This window comes from Phocoena phocoena, chromosome 2, assembly GCF_963924675.1.
Source record: "Phocoena phocoena chromosome 2, mPhoPho1.1, whole genome shotgun sequence".
NCBI lineage: Eukaryota > Metazoa > Chordata > Mammalia > Artiodactyla > Phocoenidae > Phocoena > Phocoena phocoena.
In genome coordinates this window covers 100,843,231-100,860,465 of record NC_089220.1, presented here as the reverse complement: position 1 = coordinate 100,860,465, position 17,235 = coordinate 100,843,231, and the positions used below count along the sequence as shown (strand labels likewise).

Genomic DNA, 17,235 nt, shown 5'->3' with positions numbered 1-17,235 from the left:
GGGGTCGTCTAGGGCACAGCATTTGGGGGGCGGGGGGGAGGCACTCTCATGGTCCTGCAGACAGCCTTGGCACCTCGCTCACTCTCTGCCCCAGAACATAAGGTCTACCTAGCCTCAGGGTACTATCTGTGCCCCAAAAGAGAGAAGGAACTCCAAGGGCAGGGGGGAGAGCACACAGTCCTGGGAGAGAGGCCCGAGTGGGTGCCCCACCTCCTCTAGAAGTCATTACATCCCCTTGTCTGATATTACTTCAATTTTTGAAGCTGGGTAGTGAGTCTACTCCACTAGAACAAATGCCAGTAACTTTTCCACCACAGACTGAAAAACATGAGGGCAGTAAAGGTATCCCTAGAAACAGTGTAGGTCCCTACACTAGAGTGACATCTAGATTAGCGATTCTCAGATCTGACTCAAAGCTCCCTAGGGGAAGTCTGGAAACCCAGCAAGAGTATCTTGGGATCTGCATTCAGACAGAACACAGTGGAGGGAAACTGCATCAACGGTTCATACACATGTGGGAAGTTATTCATCTGCTTCCTTTCCCATCACTGCCTACTTGCTTCAGCTGGGCAGAAGCATCTAAATTAAAGACCAAAGACAACTATTGACAAGAAAGCATTTACCTGCCCACTTTGCCACGGAAAAGAGGATGGAGCGGAAAACCACCCAACGTCTAAGTGACACCCCCCCCCCCTTAATGAACTCACTTCATTATTATTAGGCTAATACCACCCACTGACTCTTACTACCACTGCTGCTACTACAATTCTCAGCAACACCGTTGAGTTTTGATGAGACACCAGGGCCTGTGGCTGTCTCACGAAGCCCTCTATGAAAATAAGGCATGCATAAAGTATATTTCACTTCAGTATATTTCAGCCAAATACATTTTTAAATTTTATTTATTTATTTATTTTACCGCACGCAGGCTTTCTCTGGTTGCAGCGAACGGGAGCTACTCTTCATTGCGGTGCGTGGGCTTCTCATCGCGGTGGCTTCTTCTTGTTGCGGACCACGGGCTCTAGACACGCGGGCTTCAGTAGTTGTGGCTCGTGGGATCTAGAGCGCAGGCTCAGTAGTTGTGGTGCACGGGCTTAGTTGCTCCGTGGCATGTGGGATCATCTTCCAAGATCAGGGATCAAACCCGTGTCCCCTGCATTGGCAGGCGAATTCTTAACCACTGCGCCACCAGGGAAGTCCCCATTTTTCTTTTCATCAGATATACTTCTTTTCATGAAGTGAGTTGAACTGTCTATGTGTGATGATAGAAGCAAACCAAATGTTTCTTAAACAAGAAGAGTGCTAAGTCGATTAGTGCCGTTGATCTTCATTCAGAAAGGACATCCTCAGGGCCACCTCCTACATACAAATATAATCAAACTACAGAGACACCTGGCTTATTCTGTATTTTCTGGGGTGTGATCAGGCGGGGAGCACTTCCTCCTGGAGTGCTGGAGTTCTTCGAGCCCGCTTCCCATCTCCTTGGCACGTGTCCTTGGCAGCTTTTCCATGAATAAGGCTTCATCCTCCAAGACCAGCCTCCACCTGGCACTTTCTAAGTTATTTTTTAGTACTATTCTTCATCACAGTTCCCTCTTTGATGTCTAGGAACCCACGTTTCTAGAAATACTCTATGGATCTTTGAGTTCTCGTGACTCTGCAGTGTCATGCTGTAGAAGTCGAAGTTACAGAATGTGGGTGTTTCCACAAATAAGAGCCCTACGTGGCCACATCTCCTTTTCAATGTCATGTCCTTCGTGCCTTGTTCATCAGCTCATCACACACACATGCCACCTCTTCCCAGCAGAGAGAGTACAAGTGTTCTTCGAACCACGAACGATAAAAGGAACTGCTTCCGACCCAGAGCAAGCTACCATTTTGTCATCTTCCAAAGAGCCAGAGACTAAATCTGGAGAAGAGCTCGTGGGACATGATCTGGAAACAGTTCAATTGAGCAGGTTAGCGTGGTGGGCTCGGTGCCACAGCTCCTTTCCCCTTCCCCCATGTGGCTAATTATCAGTGATGGAGATCACTCTGAATCCTCTAAACACAGGGTATTGGGCAAACATGTGCTTTTGCATTGTACATTTCAACACATCACACAAGACTTTTAAAATGAATTGTGTGCTAACAAATGGCTGATCCATTTAAAAGGGAAGATTCTTGGGATGGAGAGAATTTAAGTTTTTAAAATTGCTTTCCTCCAGATAATTTTCCCCTGGGCAGAAAGCTGCTTTGGTTGGCGGGGCACTGGGCCTTGATGAGAGCAGGCAAAGAGGTGTCAACGTCCTGTTGACTGAAGATGTTTAAAGATGTGTCACGTGTTCGATGCTCTGGCTGCAGGTTCCGCCCAGCCTTGTGCTCCTCCCTGATCTCCTGGTTCCTTTACCGGCAAGCTAAAGAACTCAGCTGGATTCCAGACGGCTTGTCAACAGAAGAATGAAGCCCAAGGGCAAGGACGACTGGAACTCAGCTAACACCAGATGATAAGATCCATGAGGGCAGGACCACATCTGCCCCGCTCCCCACTGGGTACCCAGCCCCACCGCAGAGAAAATGCCGGTGGGTAACTGGTAAATGGATGGATGAGTGAGTTTCCTCATGAATGCTATTTTTTTCAGTCCCTCTGTATTTTCTGGCAAACCCTTGAAAGTCTAAAAGGGGCATATTTAGGCTTGTGTGTGTGTGTGTGTGTGTGTGTGTGTGTGTGTGTGTGTGTGTTTCTTTCAGATCCAGAACCAGTCAGAAGAACTAGTGATGGGAGGGAGATGACCAATCCCTGTCTAACACCACAAAAGGAGACTTAATTTGGTACAAAGATCTAGCCAGGTGGGGGTATGTGCTCCCACACTTCACACAGGACGCTTTGTATCTTTTCTCAATGAACCTGACCCCATAAGATACATAATCCTTCATTTCAAAAGGGCCCATCCTGCCCCCTTCTTACATGCAGAAATCCCTACTGAAATATACTGTCCCACACAATGAAAAGTCACTCTTGAGCTAAGGACTGCAACACCTACGCTGGTTAATTTTTATTCAATACATCGTCATCGTCATGATTGTTATTATTAGAAATTACACTCCACTGAGGTGGAAGTCAACATGCTGCCTAACATTTAAGGATTCCAAGAACCTCAGTAATAATACCTGGATGTTTTGAGCTAAAAAAAGAAGCCCATCATTTTAATAAACTAACTTCATTTACAGACACTGTGATTCAGATGACAGCAACAATGGATGGGAACTAGATTCCTACCCCTGGTGAGTGCGAAGCCGTCACAGGGACAAGCTTTCAGACTTCATGTGAGGGAAGGAAAACTGTCCCTAACGCTGGTGACACGTAAAGGTTGCCTCTATTTCCGGGTCAAATCTGTCTCCATATCTGGGTGGCTGGAGTTCACAGATAGAAAGACACTTCTCAAGTCAGAGTTCAAGATGCCACACATGACTAATTCAGCTGTCTGGATTTTTCAAACTTTGGTCCAAATGACTTGAACCAATTTAATATGTCTTTGCTGCTTTCACTCACTATGCAAAGCAATGAAAAGGCTGAGATCCTAACAACAGGCACAGCCTAGTAAACAATAGAGAATTCTTTATATAAGGAGCTTCTATCCCGACTTCTCTCCTCATAAAATGCACCCGTGATTAAAGGCTACATACACTTCCCAGGACAGCCAATACTAGAAATGTTTCCTTCATGTTGAACAGAAAGCTGAAATTGGCCACCCAGTGGCTCCAGCCTGGCTTTGCACTGCAACACACACAAAAAATATATTCCATCTTCTCCATGACCGTTTTCGAAGATGTGAATTCACCTCTCATGTCTCCCCTTTTGCCCATGTCTTGCCCGAGTGCTTCAACCACTCCCTGGATTACTGTAGTTCTCAACTCCTTTCCAACCTGATCCTGAATATCTCAATGTGCTCATTTCTCCCTTTTCCATGGTTCTAACTCTTAAAAAAAGTATTCACATAAATGGCTACAGCAGTTGAAATTTTAAACCATCCTTTTGTTGTATGAGTTAATACAGTGTACTGGACAAATACATTAATTCTTACCACCTGATTTAAGTAGTTGTTAGTTTAAATTTAGAATTAAAGCTCTCTTCCTCTGTCTCTATCTAACTGTGGAAACCCAGCTGGTCATTTCATGCCCACGGCTGGGTCTTTCAGACCACATCATCAGCACTTAGAGAAGCTCGATTTAGGAGATGTTAAATCACAGGTAGTAAAGCAAGGCATGGACAGTGATCTTTATATGCTTCCCTATTTTCATATATAAATATTCCCCTACTCCTTTCAAATTGGTATGTCTATTAGAGTCCGGAAGTCACTTAGAAAACAGAATTCTAAACTACTTGAAAATGTCTTTTAAAAAAGACCAATCATTAAACCCTTACAGATGATAACTCAATCAGAAGCCAACACATATGAGGTTTTGTTCACGGGTTCTCTAATATTCGACAGGGAAACAACGCAGACAGCGCCCTGCAGTGAGGCAGGAGAAATGGAGTGCACCACAGCCAAGGAGCCCCACGGGGAAATGAGGGACAGCCTTGCCCCAGACTTCATGTGTGTGAAGTTCAGAAGCAGAAAAGCTATGATCTAACAGCCATGGTTCCAGAGATGCTAAATGTGACAAAGCAATGCTTTTCCTTGGGAAACACACTCCTGACAACTACCCAATGCTGATATACGGCAAGACCTACCCATCCCTGTTGCTGGCACTGTTCCTGCCTGGCAGTGCCAAGGAACTGTGAAAGTGCATGCGGGGTTTCCTCATCTGAGCCTTTGTTCCCCATTCTCTTATTCTACTGAGCCCTGAGACTGACACACGGGCCAATCACACCGTGTGACTGGGTTTCTCATTTGGGAGCAGATTTTATCTAATGTGTACGTTTACCCTACACACAATAAAAAAAAAAAAAAGGTGTCCCTCCCCATCCTCACAATTGCCTGATCTTAACTACACTCATAGCGCCAACATTTTAGGGATTAATAAAAAAGATAGGGCTTCCCTGGTGGCGCAGTGGTTGAGAGTCTGCCTGCCGATGCAGGGGACACGGGTTCATGCCCTGGTCCGGGAAGATCCCACATGCTGCGGAGCGGCTGGGCCCGTGAGCCATGGCCGCTGAGCCTGCGCGTCCGGAGCCTGTGCTCCGCAACGGGAGAGGCCATAACAGTGAGAGGCCCGCGCACCACAAAAAAAAAAAAAAAAAAAAAAAAAGATGTACGTTTAATCTTCTATTTATCTATCATATGTGTAAATTATTTATTAGAAGTAGATATACTTTAAATTTTAATAATACATTAACAGATAAATGTTCAGAGTTGTGCTTAATATAAATTTTTTTCCAGTTTTTCCACTGCCAACCAAATGTTTAATTAAATTGAAACCTTTTCTTTGCAAGTTAGAGAATTAGTCCCTAGGGAATACTTATCACCTTGTTAGTACTAACTGTTCTTAGTTCCATCTGATTTTTTAATCGAGCAAGAAAAATACACTAATATGTGATTAGCTGTACACAGCATGGACTTTCTCCTATGGAGCATCACCATGAGAGAGACAGGTACAGTGACACAAGTTAAAAGAAACTCTTTTCCTCTTAAAGAAACATAAAAGTTCAACTTACCTGTTTTTTCATTTAGAAAAACAGGATAGTAAACTATGTCCAGCATACAGTAAGCCTAAAACTTGCTTTCATGTTACATAGACAGCTAAGGAGATAAAGAATAGTAGAAAAGAGAAAAAACGAAGAAGAAGGGACAGACAGGGAAAGGGGATGACAGAGACACACCAGACGTGGAGAAAGGACAAGAGCAGAAGCAGGGGATAGGCAGGCAGGTCCCGGGGTGCAGAGGCCTGAGCTGAAGTGAACTGTTCTTGTCACACCCTTTGGTCCCTGAGCTGCAGGCACCCATAAAGGGTACTGCTGTCCTGTGTAGGTGAGTGAGCTTATGAATCGCACCTTCCAGCTTTCTTAACTGTAACCCTTTCATCTGGGGACGGCCCTCTTTTAGAGGGATCATCACCAGTCCACAGGGGACATATGAGGACCTTCTCCTCTGGGCCAAGATGGCAGTGGCCTGAGCTAGTTCACTGTGAGCCACAGAAGATGGAGCTGAGAGTCGTATCTGGCTCTAGGGCTGAAGTGTTCCCACCACAGGAAGCAATCCCGGGCCCAAGCCCTTTGACAGGGGCTTACCTCCTCAACCATCTGCTTGACTTTCTTCTGCTGGCAATGCACCATGTCATCTAGGTGTCGGATCCGCTCCCGGAGGCTGGCCGATGCCTCCTCCAGCCGCTGATACCTAATACAAATAGAAGAAAGAGCAAGTGAATCCTCAAGCAAAGCAACAAGGGCAGCACCCAGAGTCACCGCTTGAAGGGAATATTGCCCAGAACAAGACGCACTCTTCCTACTTTGTGTGTATCCTAGTTTATTAACCACCAATTGACCACCCCACCGTAGAAGGAAGATAGGACCGTTTTTCAAGTTCCCACTTGCAAGTTTTATCCTGTATAAGGACAGTTACTACACTTTCCAGGGGCTGAGAGAGAATTCTTTTGCACCACTTACAGATATGAGAGGCTTTTTCTTTTTGGGTTAATACAGCATTGGAACATCCAGTAATTACCACGATTAGGAAAACAGAGAAGGAGAAGAATCTAGCAACACAACAAAATATCTGAAATCAACTGGCAGAGCCCTGGAAAGTCAGGAATTACAGTTGTTCCATACATCATTTATTTTGAGAAAATGGGAAAGATGCTGTAAGACCCTCTCTCCATCAAAACAGAGCAGACCACCTCATAAAACATTTCATACTTAAAAAAATAAAAGCACAAATTATCCTCAGACTTTACTTGGTTCAAATAAACCAAAGGAACCAGCAGATGGACTCTACAGTCCTTTGGGGCCCCTGGACTGGAACACGGATGAAGGGTCTGGTGGTCTGCTTACCACTTCCCATCTCTGCCAGGTCCCTCCTCAGCACTATGTTAAAGACTAGGGAAGATCCCTAGAACTCTGCAAACTCTGAAGTTGCACAAGAGGAAGAGAACAGGTATCTTTTCAGCACATACTATGTGGCAGGCAGTACACCCAGCAGTTCCCTCACAATAATACCCCAATGAGATGGGCACTCTTCACCTCATTACAACTCTCCCCACTTGAAAAAAGAATTCCCGTTTTATAGAGAAGCAAACAACCTCAGGGTTGTTAAGTAACTTGCTCAAATGCTCAAAGCATCCCAACCTTGTTTTCCTTCACTAGAGGGCCGTGCGTGGCCTCGCTGCCTTCTGGTTTCCAGAAGAGGCCGTGGACTGCTCCTGCATTTCCCATGCAGGGCTTTATACACTCGTAGCCAGAGGACAAGGCAAGGTTTCACTGAGGAATGTTTGGAAACAAAGACATTGTAAAATTAAGTTTCCATGGCAATGGTATTAGTCACTCTTGAGTTTTCTCATCAACAAGGTGCATCCTGTGGAACTCAAGGTTATGGAGAACATTTATAGACTGAACGCTGGTGCTTGTGACAGGCTTTGACGTGTTCCACTGCACTGACAACCAGCCCTGGGTTGTAAGATGTGGCTGGAAGCTCCACGTTGGAAGCTCCCAGTCCAATGTTTTGCATGTATCAGTCTGCAATGGGTGATGACCAAACGAATGACAAGGCAAGGACCAAGTGAGCCCACAAAAACACAGCAGGTCCACCATCTAAATCCATTACAGGATAAAGGGTAGGGCTTCCCTGGTGGTGCAGCGGTTGGGGGTCTGCCTGCCGATGCGGGGGACATGGGTTCGTGCCCTGGTCCGGGAGGATCCCGCGTGCCGCGGAGCGGCTGGGCCCATGGGCCGCTGGGCCTGCGCGTCTGAAGCCTGTGCTCCGCAGTGGGAGGGGCCGCAGCAGTGAGAGGCCCGCATACCGCAAAAAATAAAAATTTAAAAAAATAAAAAGATAAAGGGCATTACATCTTACCTTTCTTTGTCAGAATTGGTAATTTCCGTTGACATTTCTGTTTCATGCTCCAGGAGCTGGAGTTGAAGTTGATGGCGTTCCTAAAACAGACAGACACTAATATTTAATCTGTGGATCCCAAGTTGGCTGGAGAATGTACAGCAAGCAACTGCAGCACTAATGAATTCAAGTCTATGTGACACCCATGGGTTTTATACACCCACTTGCCAGGGTCCAAACAAAGCTCAAAATGTCAAATTTACTGGTGTGTGTTTACAGATGAATATCCTGGATAAAGCCAGCTGAGATTTTTTTTTTTTGCGGTACGCGGGCCTCTCACTGTTGTGGCCTCTCCTGTTGCGGAGCACAGGCTCCGGACGCACAGGCTCAGCGGCCATGGCTCACGGGCCCAGCCGCTCCACAGCATGTGGGATCTTCCTGGACCGGGGCACAAACCCATGTCCCCTGCATCGGCAGGCGGACTCTCAACCACTGCACCACCAGGGAAGCCCCAAGATTTATTTATTTATTTTTTAAAGCATTTCGTCAGCCCAGGCTCAGATGTCTTGTGAAAATCTATGGTTCTAAATAATGTTAATCAATACTCTAAATCAGTGGCCTGTGATACTACCAATTTCTTGGGATTATTTTCTGAATCATCAAGAGGGTCTGGAATCCTGTAATATCCTGTAAGTTAACTGGGATCTTGTGTACACGGGTGTGTTCACTTGTAAAACTACATTGTGAAAATCAGAGTAACAGTCCCCCAACGGTGTCCACATCCTAATCTCTGAAATTTGTGAATATGCTGCCTTACATGGATAAAGGAACTTTGCAGCTGTGATTAAGTTAATGGTCTTGAAAATGGGGAGGTTATCCTGGATTATCTAGTTGGGCTTGTATTAGAAGGAAGAAGTAGGGTTAGAGTCAGAAACAGACAAAGACTAGGAGATGCTACAATGCTTGCTGGCTTCGAAGCTGGAGGATGGGGCCATGAGCCAAGGAATATAGTCAGTCTCTAGAAGGGAACAAAGGCTAGGAAATGGATCCTCCTCTAGAGCTCCCAAAAGGAAGCCAGCCCTGCCAACACATTGATTTTAGGACTTCTGACCTCCAGAACTAAAAACGATAAATCCATGATGCTTTAGGCCTCTAACTGTGGTAAACTGTTACAGTTTCAATAGGAAACCAATTCATGTATCAAGCTGTGCACTTAAGATTTGTACACTTTGCTGTGTGTGTGTGTGTATATAAATTTAGAAGTTTACCTAAAATAAGTAATATAAGGGACTTCCCTGGTGGTCCAGAGGTTAAGAATCCGCCTTCCAATGCATGGGATGCAGGTTCGATCCCTGGTCGGAGAACTAAAATCCCACATGCTGCGGGGCAACTAAGCCCGTGTGCTCTACTGCCCACGTGCCATAACTAGAGAGAAGCCAGCGCCCCGCAACAAAAGATCCCGCACGCTGCAATGAATATCCCGCGTGCCGCAACTAAGACCCAACGCAGCCAAACAAATATTTTTTTTAAAAAGTAATATAAAATCTGGACACATTTCTTTGAACAAAGTGGAAAATATTAATAAAAATGTAGTGCCCACCACAACCAAAACTGCCCTAGAAATGTTACAGATGAGAGTATAATAAATTTCCTTACAATGAAGTTTATCAAATTCTGCTCATTACATATACACACTAACAAACGTAGTAAGGTAGATAGCTGGGGGGAAGCAGCCGCAAGGCACAGGGATATTAGCTCGGTGCTTTGTGACAGCCTGGAAGGGTGGGATGGGAAGAGTGGGAGGGAGGGAGACGCAAGAGGGAAGACATATGGGAACATATGTATATGTGTAGCTGATTCACTTTGTTGTAAAGCAGAAGCTAACACACCATTGTGGAGCAGTTGTACCCCAATAAAGATGTTTAAAAAAAAAAAAAAAATTCTGCTCATTAATTGGGAGGAGACTATTCTACTTTAGGTCCTTCTCTAAGTATGGCCGTGCCTCATCTTTAACCTCAGAAGTTCTCCCCAACAAGCTCTGGCTACTTATACACATTCCAAACGTCTTTTCCACCAAATATTCAAAGCGGATCCTTGAAACTGTAGCCCCCTCAACTTCTGAAGCTGTAAGCAGTGGCACACCAAAGGTAGACCAGAGCTGGGGAGCAGTACACCACGGGAGGAAGCGTGTGTTATCACCGATGTCCTTAGAATAATGAAGGAAGACCGACTTTTCAGTGGGGTTTTATTACTGCTTTTAAATCTCTACAGCAAATGCACATTCTTACTGGCCCCACGGGTTCTGCCACTGGCTGGAAGTTTTACATTAGCCCTGAAATGATGATGACTCTTTAACAAGCGAGCTTTCCCTCAGGCTCCCCAGAAAGCTGTCTTAAAGTAGGGCAAGGCCTAACTTACAGCATACTTTAAAATTCGATTGTTTTCTAAATTGAGGTACAAATCTTGAGTATTGCACAATCAATACATTTGTATACACATTACCTGGTGAAACCACCACTGAGATCAAGGCATAGAATATTATCTATTCTGCAGAAGGGTCTCTGATAGAACACACTCCTTACAAGACTTCTACCGATCAGGAAAAAAAGGTGTTTGGGACGCAATGCTGAGAACAGTAAACTAAGGGATACGGCACAGAAGCCATTCAAAAGGACATGGTTTGTCCTCGAGAAAAATCCAAAAATAGGTGAGAACAGGAATACAAACTCTGTGGGCATGCTGTCCACATCCTGTGTGACAGAGATCTGGCACAGTTCCTGCTGTCCCAGATTTATCCCTGAAGGGGGAAAAACAGTAAATGGGTAATCTAATCTTAGCTAAATAAAGCAAGCATTTCGCTAGCTTAACTGGGAAAGATTAAGAGGAAAGACAATAGATTTTCAAGCACTAAAGAAAAAGCCAAGAGGATGTGGGGAACATTTTGTGTCACACAAACGCTGGCAGGGACGGCCGGCCTTACCAACACCAGCCTGGCCCCCAGCCATACGGCCCTCACCCGGGCTGCACGTGCACATCAGTGGGAAAAAGCTAGGAACTTTCAGAATCGCAAGGGTATAAAGACACTCAGCTATAGAACAGGTCCAGCTGAAAAAGAAGCTGACACCAGGGGCAGACATTTATACAAGTAACAACATAAAAATCAGAGCCACACATTTGTGAGCCCCGACTTTATATACGCCAGGCACTGCACTGAGCACTTGGCACGGATTTTTCTCGTGTACTCCTCACAGAAGGCCTAAGAATAAGAATTACTATTGTCAGCATTTTACAGAAGAGGAAACTGAATTTGGAAAAGTCGAGTAACTGCCCACAATGAGAAAGAGAGGCAAGACTCAAACCCTAGGTCTGCCTGATCCTAAAACCCATATTCTTAACCAGCACACGGACAGTCTGTCTGTACATCTCCCCGTGCTGCCCGCTCACCTGGCTTCTGCTTGCTGCAGGACAGTCTGTCACCCATGGGGAGTGTGTGCTTTAACCAGCACCGTCTGCTGTTGTAGGAGAGTGGGGACGTGGGAGATAGCTCACCCACGTTCTAGAAAATGCCCTCATTGCCCAATCCTTATGACTGCCACCTCCAGCCAATGCTGACGTTAGCCCTAACTATGCCACTTACCCGCTCTTCAATACCACATGGGATTCTGCTTTCCCAGAGGGTGGAGGCGAAATTGTAATTGACTCTCTATTTGCCCAAGTCCCTCCCCAAAAAAGATGTTACCCAAAACAGGAGCCCCCCACCAGCCCCGAAGCTCCACAGTACTGCATTTAAGGCTGTTCCCAAGCTGGTTACGCCTCCCTTGACAGGGGACGGTGGAGGGAATCATGCCGCAGACACCACGGGTCGGCCCTCTTCTCAGAATCACCCGGGAGCCCAGTTGTTGACCCTGCTCACAGTCACTCCCCCTCCTGCCATCGTCAGCCTGGGGATTCTCAGCATCCAGCGTGAGTGAGTTACAGGATGCTGGTGGGTGAGGTCTTGGCTGGTCAGGGCTGTTCTGCAAACCCATGCCACGAGAGAGCCACTTTCCAGGAAGCAGCCACAGCCCTAGCCTTCAACTACCCCCTCCCCCAGCAGCACGCCGTCACCTGCTAAAGGTCACCCGCCCTTTCTCTCTCTTTTTTCTCTTTCCTCTCTCCCACCCCTCCTTCCCGTTTCTCCACTTCCTGCCTAATTTGCAGGCTCCCTCTTCCCTTTCTCTAGACTGGCTCATTATCCGGGCAGAGCTCCTGCCTTCTGCAGCCCTCCCCCTCAAACCCACAGAGAAAGGCAGTGTCCCCCGCTCCGACACAGAGTGTCAGAGAAAAGCGAACGCTTCAGACCCAGGCAGGGCTTGGGCTGTCGCCGTAACGTCGAAATAGGGCTTGCCTGCTCAACAAGTAATCTAAGTTCATACTTGGGGCCCCAGCAAAGCAGGGCTGCTAAAATATTAGTTTCTGTAAAATAATTTTGTACGTAATGTTTTTTGAAGCATCAAAATTTTCACCATGGGAAAAATTAGAACTTTGTGGGACTTCCTTATACTTTCTTTTACAGTTTTCTCTTTGGTTTTTTCAAGTCACAAATTGCAGGGGTGAGAGGGATCAAGTGGTGAGGGCTTCTCATACTTTGGGGCAGGCCTGCAGGGGAACTGCTGCACCGCAAGGGAGGCTGGGCGAGGGGGACCCGGGCCCCAAGCTGTGTTACCTTCTCCATGCGCTCAATCAGCCTGTCCAGCTCCCCGATCCTCTGGTCCTTCTCCTCTAGGCTGATCTCTGCCACTTGCATCTTTTTATTGGCTTCTTCAATGGCTTTCAGGAAACTATTGGTTTCTTCCTGCAAAAGAAACGCACTCCCCTCAGCAGAGCGTGTAGTAGCCTCCAATCAGGGTCCAAACAGCTCAGGCCTGGCTAAATCATCATGTCTCTTTAAAAGCATGACCTGGGGGCCTAGAAGTGTCTCACAGATCATGAACTCAAATTCCATGATTCTGGTTCTCACCCATGAATAAAGACACATTGCATGGCTTTTTAATGGGCCTACTTATTTTTCCTCCTTTTTTTCCCCTTGACTCTTTATGTCTAAAAAGAGCCTACAAATGTTATTTATCCCCTGACTAGGTGCTCAGAGCGTCACACAACCTAAACGGAATTAGGGCTGGATCTGGAATTGAATGCAGAATGCTCAGATCTTTCTCCCATATTGCAAACCACCAACTCAGTCAATCAGCCAGCACATGTATTAAGACTGTGAGGACACAAGGTAAGGCAGAATGGACTCCCTGCCTTCAAGGAATTTATGCTCTTTTAGAGAAGCCAAGATGTGAGACATACAGCTCGGCTCCAATAACAGGGACAAGAGAATTCCATGGCAAAGAGCAGAGAAACCGTGGGTTTCCCAAGGACAGAGGACACTTGCAGGTGTGTGACTGGGAAAGACTTCATTCGTGGAGATGCTGGCATCTTCAGGGCTTTCAGGGAGCATAGGTAGGATGGAGGACGGGCAAGGAAGAGCAAGTGGAGTGAGAAAGGGCGTGGCTGCAGGTAAGCCCAGGATCTGCTCGGATGCTGGCAAACGGTCAGACCAGCTAGAGAAAGTGGTGATTGAGGACTATTCCAAGCAGGGAAGGTGGTGAGTAAAGGAAGGGAAGGAGAAGGGAGAGCAGTGAACCGGCAAATAATAAATTCCTTGACCCGTCACCCACGTTAGAGTCCACTAACTCACCTCTGAGCACAAACCCTACCACGTAAAGCTCACCAACAATAATGCACCCCAAACTCCCTGCTATCCCATCAGCAGGTAGCACGTAACACACCAGGAGCGCCTCTCTCTCAGCACTGTGCCTCTGCTGCTCTTCGTGCAGCCTTTCTTCATACTGGCTGTACAGCTTCCTGGTCATCTCTCTCATCACCTCTGCGTTGGCTTCTTGGGAGGATTCCACCTGCAGAAAGACTCAGTTCAGAGCTACAACTCTGGTGGGCTCAGGGGGAATCCACACCTTTCACTCTGTAGGTATCAAGTGTGGACTCACGGGGGAGTGGACCCATGCCCCAGGGCTCTGCAGGAGACAGAGGCAGCAGGAACTAACGGGGAAAGAGGTAGAAGGAAGAAGGAAAAGGGGTGAGCAGGTGCAGAGAAAATTAAAGTGGCCCCTTACACTAATTTACTTGATATTATCTGGAAAAGGTGCTCCACAGGAGTGAATTTTTCAAAAGGCAGAAACGTACCTCTCTAAATGTCAACCTTGCCCCCCCAATTTAGCCACTTTTAAACTGAATTCTCTAAAATGTATCATGCTCCAGTGTCTTATTTACCTCTTTCTTCAATGACTCTTCCTGTCTAATGTTCTTTTGCTCCCGAAATTTTATCTTTTTTTTTTTTTTTTTTTTTGCGGTATGCGGGCCTCTCGCTGTTGTGGCCTCTCCCGTTGTGGAGCACAGGCTCCGGACGCGCAGGCTCAGCGGCCATGGCTCACGGGCCCAGCCACTCCGCGGCACGTGGGATCTTCCCAGACCGGGGCACGAACCCGTGTCCCCTGCATCGGCAGGCGGAATCTCAACCACTGCGCCACCAGGGAAGCCCTATCATCTTTTATTCTATCAGTTTTAACAAACCTTTTTCTCTAGTTAATATATCCACACTCTGATTGGCCTCAGAAAGATAGGCTTTTTAAATTCTTCACTATTCTACTGTAGGCTGAAAATAAGACCACTACATTATTAGAGTTGGGTCAGAGTCCTACAAAATTAAAAAGTAAAAAGGTTTGCTATAGGAGGAAGGAGGGAGTTAAAGAGAAAAGAGGAGATTACAGATATTGATGTTCTATTTCTTTGTTTTGTAGATTTAACTTTGAAACCGAGTAAATAATTTATCTGTTACAAATATTAAAATTTAAACAATTATCTACCAAGATCACTCACTGGGACAAGAACAGACCTTTCAACAAATGGTGCTGGGATGATCGGATTTGTCACATACAAAAAAATGAAGTTGGATCCCTAATACACCATATACAAAAATTAACTCGAAATGGATTAAAGGCTTAAATGTGAAAGCCAAAACTATAAACTCTTAGAAGAGAACCATAAGGCAAATCTTTGTGACCTTTGATTAAAATTAGATATGACACCAAAAGCATAACTGATGAAAAAGAGATAAATAAGACTTCATCAATATTCAATATTAAAAACTCCTGTGCTTCAAAAGATAGCATCAAGAAATTGAAAAGGTAACACCTAGAGTGGGGGGAAATATTTGTAAATTATTGATCTAATAACTTGTATCTGGAATATATGAAGAATTTTTACAACTCAATAATAAAATATAAATAACCCAATTTTAAAATGGGCAAAGGATCTGAGAGACGCTCCAGAGAAGATACCCAAATGACCAATAAGCACAAGAAATGATGCTTAACATCATTAGTTATCAGGGAAATGCAAAACTACAATGAGCTTCACACCTACGAGGATGAACCAATAAAAGAGAGTAACCAGTGTTGGCAAGGATGGGGAGAAACTGGAATCCTCTTACATGGCTGGTAGGAATGTAGAAAGGTGCAGGCTATGCACTCTATGTTACCTTTCATATTGTTTGACTTTTCTCCCCAGGTACATACATTACTTTAAAAAATTTTTAAGTCAGAAAAGCAGGAAGGCCTTTGAAGAGAAGCTGCCCACATGGAGTTGAAGCCATCCCATTAGTTGCACAGGCCAATCAGTCTCTAGGAAACACTTAAGCTCATATAAGAAATCTGGACTCATCCTTTCCATACCTTTGTGCTTTTCCAAATGTTGTGTTTGGAAACATTCCCATCTGGTTTGGGGGACCTTAGCTGGGGGCTCCTGGGGGCTTGCACAGGAGATGAGAAAAAGTAGAGCCGTGGGCAAGCAGGCTTATGTTGGGAGTGGCTGGTGTTTCCTTTCTTCCCTGGCCCTGCCCTCACCTGTGAACTTCAGGCCGTTGATTTTATGCCTCTGAAGGTTTGTTTGCGTCCCTTCCTTCCAGCTTACTGCTTGTTTAAGAGAGCTGAGTTAGCTGGGTAGGTAACCTCTGGATAAGTAAGGTGTACTACAACCCGGCTAGGCTACATGATGTTTACTCCCAAGACTGGACAAAAGTCTCTCTTGATGCCCTCTCAATCTCCCCTCTCATCTCTAGGCAAGTTTTGGTACCAAGAAACCACAAAATGGGAAATCCTGAAGAGAGGTTATCATTAGCTGAAAGAGACCCAGCGTGTCCTGCACCCCATCTCCACTTCTAGAATGGGCTCTGTCCCTCACGTCCTCTTTACGCTGCATCCAGGGCACATGAAATACTCTGAGTCCTGTCACTTTTGTAATTTGGGGGGTGTGGGGTTGGGTGAAGTAAAGCATTAGTCTCTACGACAGGCAATTGCGGACTGGATTTAGAGGTTTGGTCTCCCTGACACCACAGCACCTCTGGAACAGACATGGATGAAGAGCACAGGTGCAGAGAGTAGATAGATACTCAGTACATATTTGTGGAATGAATGACTGCATAGAGATCCTACATTGAGGAAAAGACTCCAGTCGTTTCAGAATTTTTCAGCAACAAACACCTTTTTTTCCAAAGTACCTCTTACGCAGAAATACAATATATGAAAAAGTAGAAGAGCCTCCCTGTTTGAAGTGAAAGCAAAGAGGAGCTGATCGACTGTGTAGCTCTCTGGTCCCTCTCCCTTCCCAGGTGGTGGTGTTTGGCCAAGTGGGTGGTGATGGCACAGCCTGTGGGGCAGCCATCACAGAGGCTACACAGTGTGGTGGCCTGTACTCCCCATCAGCTGTCCCTGAGGCAGCCCATAGGTAGGGGACCACGTGGCCCAGTTTGTTCCCCTAACTAAATTCTTAATAGCACCTCCTCTCACTCCTGAACATACTCTGGTTTGAGCAATAAATCACATGGGACACTACCCATAACACGCTCTCCCCTAGAATAGCCTAAGGCTGTGTTGAACACAATCTGAAAAGCACAGGCTTAAATAAAAACAAATTCATTCAGGAAATAATTTGTTGAGTGACTTCTGTGAGCCATTCGTGGGTCGGTTCCTGGAAATTTCAAAGCTGGAAGGAGCACTAACATCTCCAGGGCCTTAGAAGCTGAGGAATAAGAACAACCTGGGGACAGGAGGGACACTGCCCAGAGTCCTTGGTCACCCACCCATTTTCTTCCTGGGGGCCCTTCAGCTCTTCATTGTCAAACCAGACAATGAGGCCTTGGAACCTCAGAGAGAATCTAAACAGTGAAGCT

At 45.9% G+C, this 17,235-nt stretch overlaps 1 protein-coding gene across 1 annotated transcript in view; it reads right to left on the bottom strand.

Moving 5' to 3' along the window:
* The window catches only part of MYZAP (myocardial zonula adherens protein), a 101,176-nt gene that overhangs the window by 54,969 nt on the left and 28,972 nt on the right, over positions 1–17,235 (bottom strand). Inside the window, exons 7-10 of the mRNA XM_065871734.1 lie at positions 13,781–13,906; positions 12,673–12,801; positions 7,989–8,068; positions 6,212–6,317 (exon numbers count right to left, since the gene is read on the bottom strand). Coding sequence (XP_065727806.1) covers positions 6,212–6,317; positions 7,989–8,068; positions 12,673–12,801; positions 13,781–13,906 — 441 coding nt within the window. The remainder of the gene's footprint in view (positions 1–6,211; positions 6,318–7,988; positions 8,069–12,672; positions 12,802–13,780; positions 13,907–17,235) is intronic.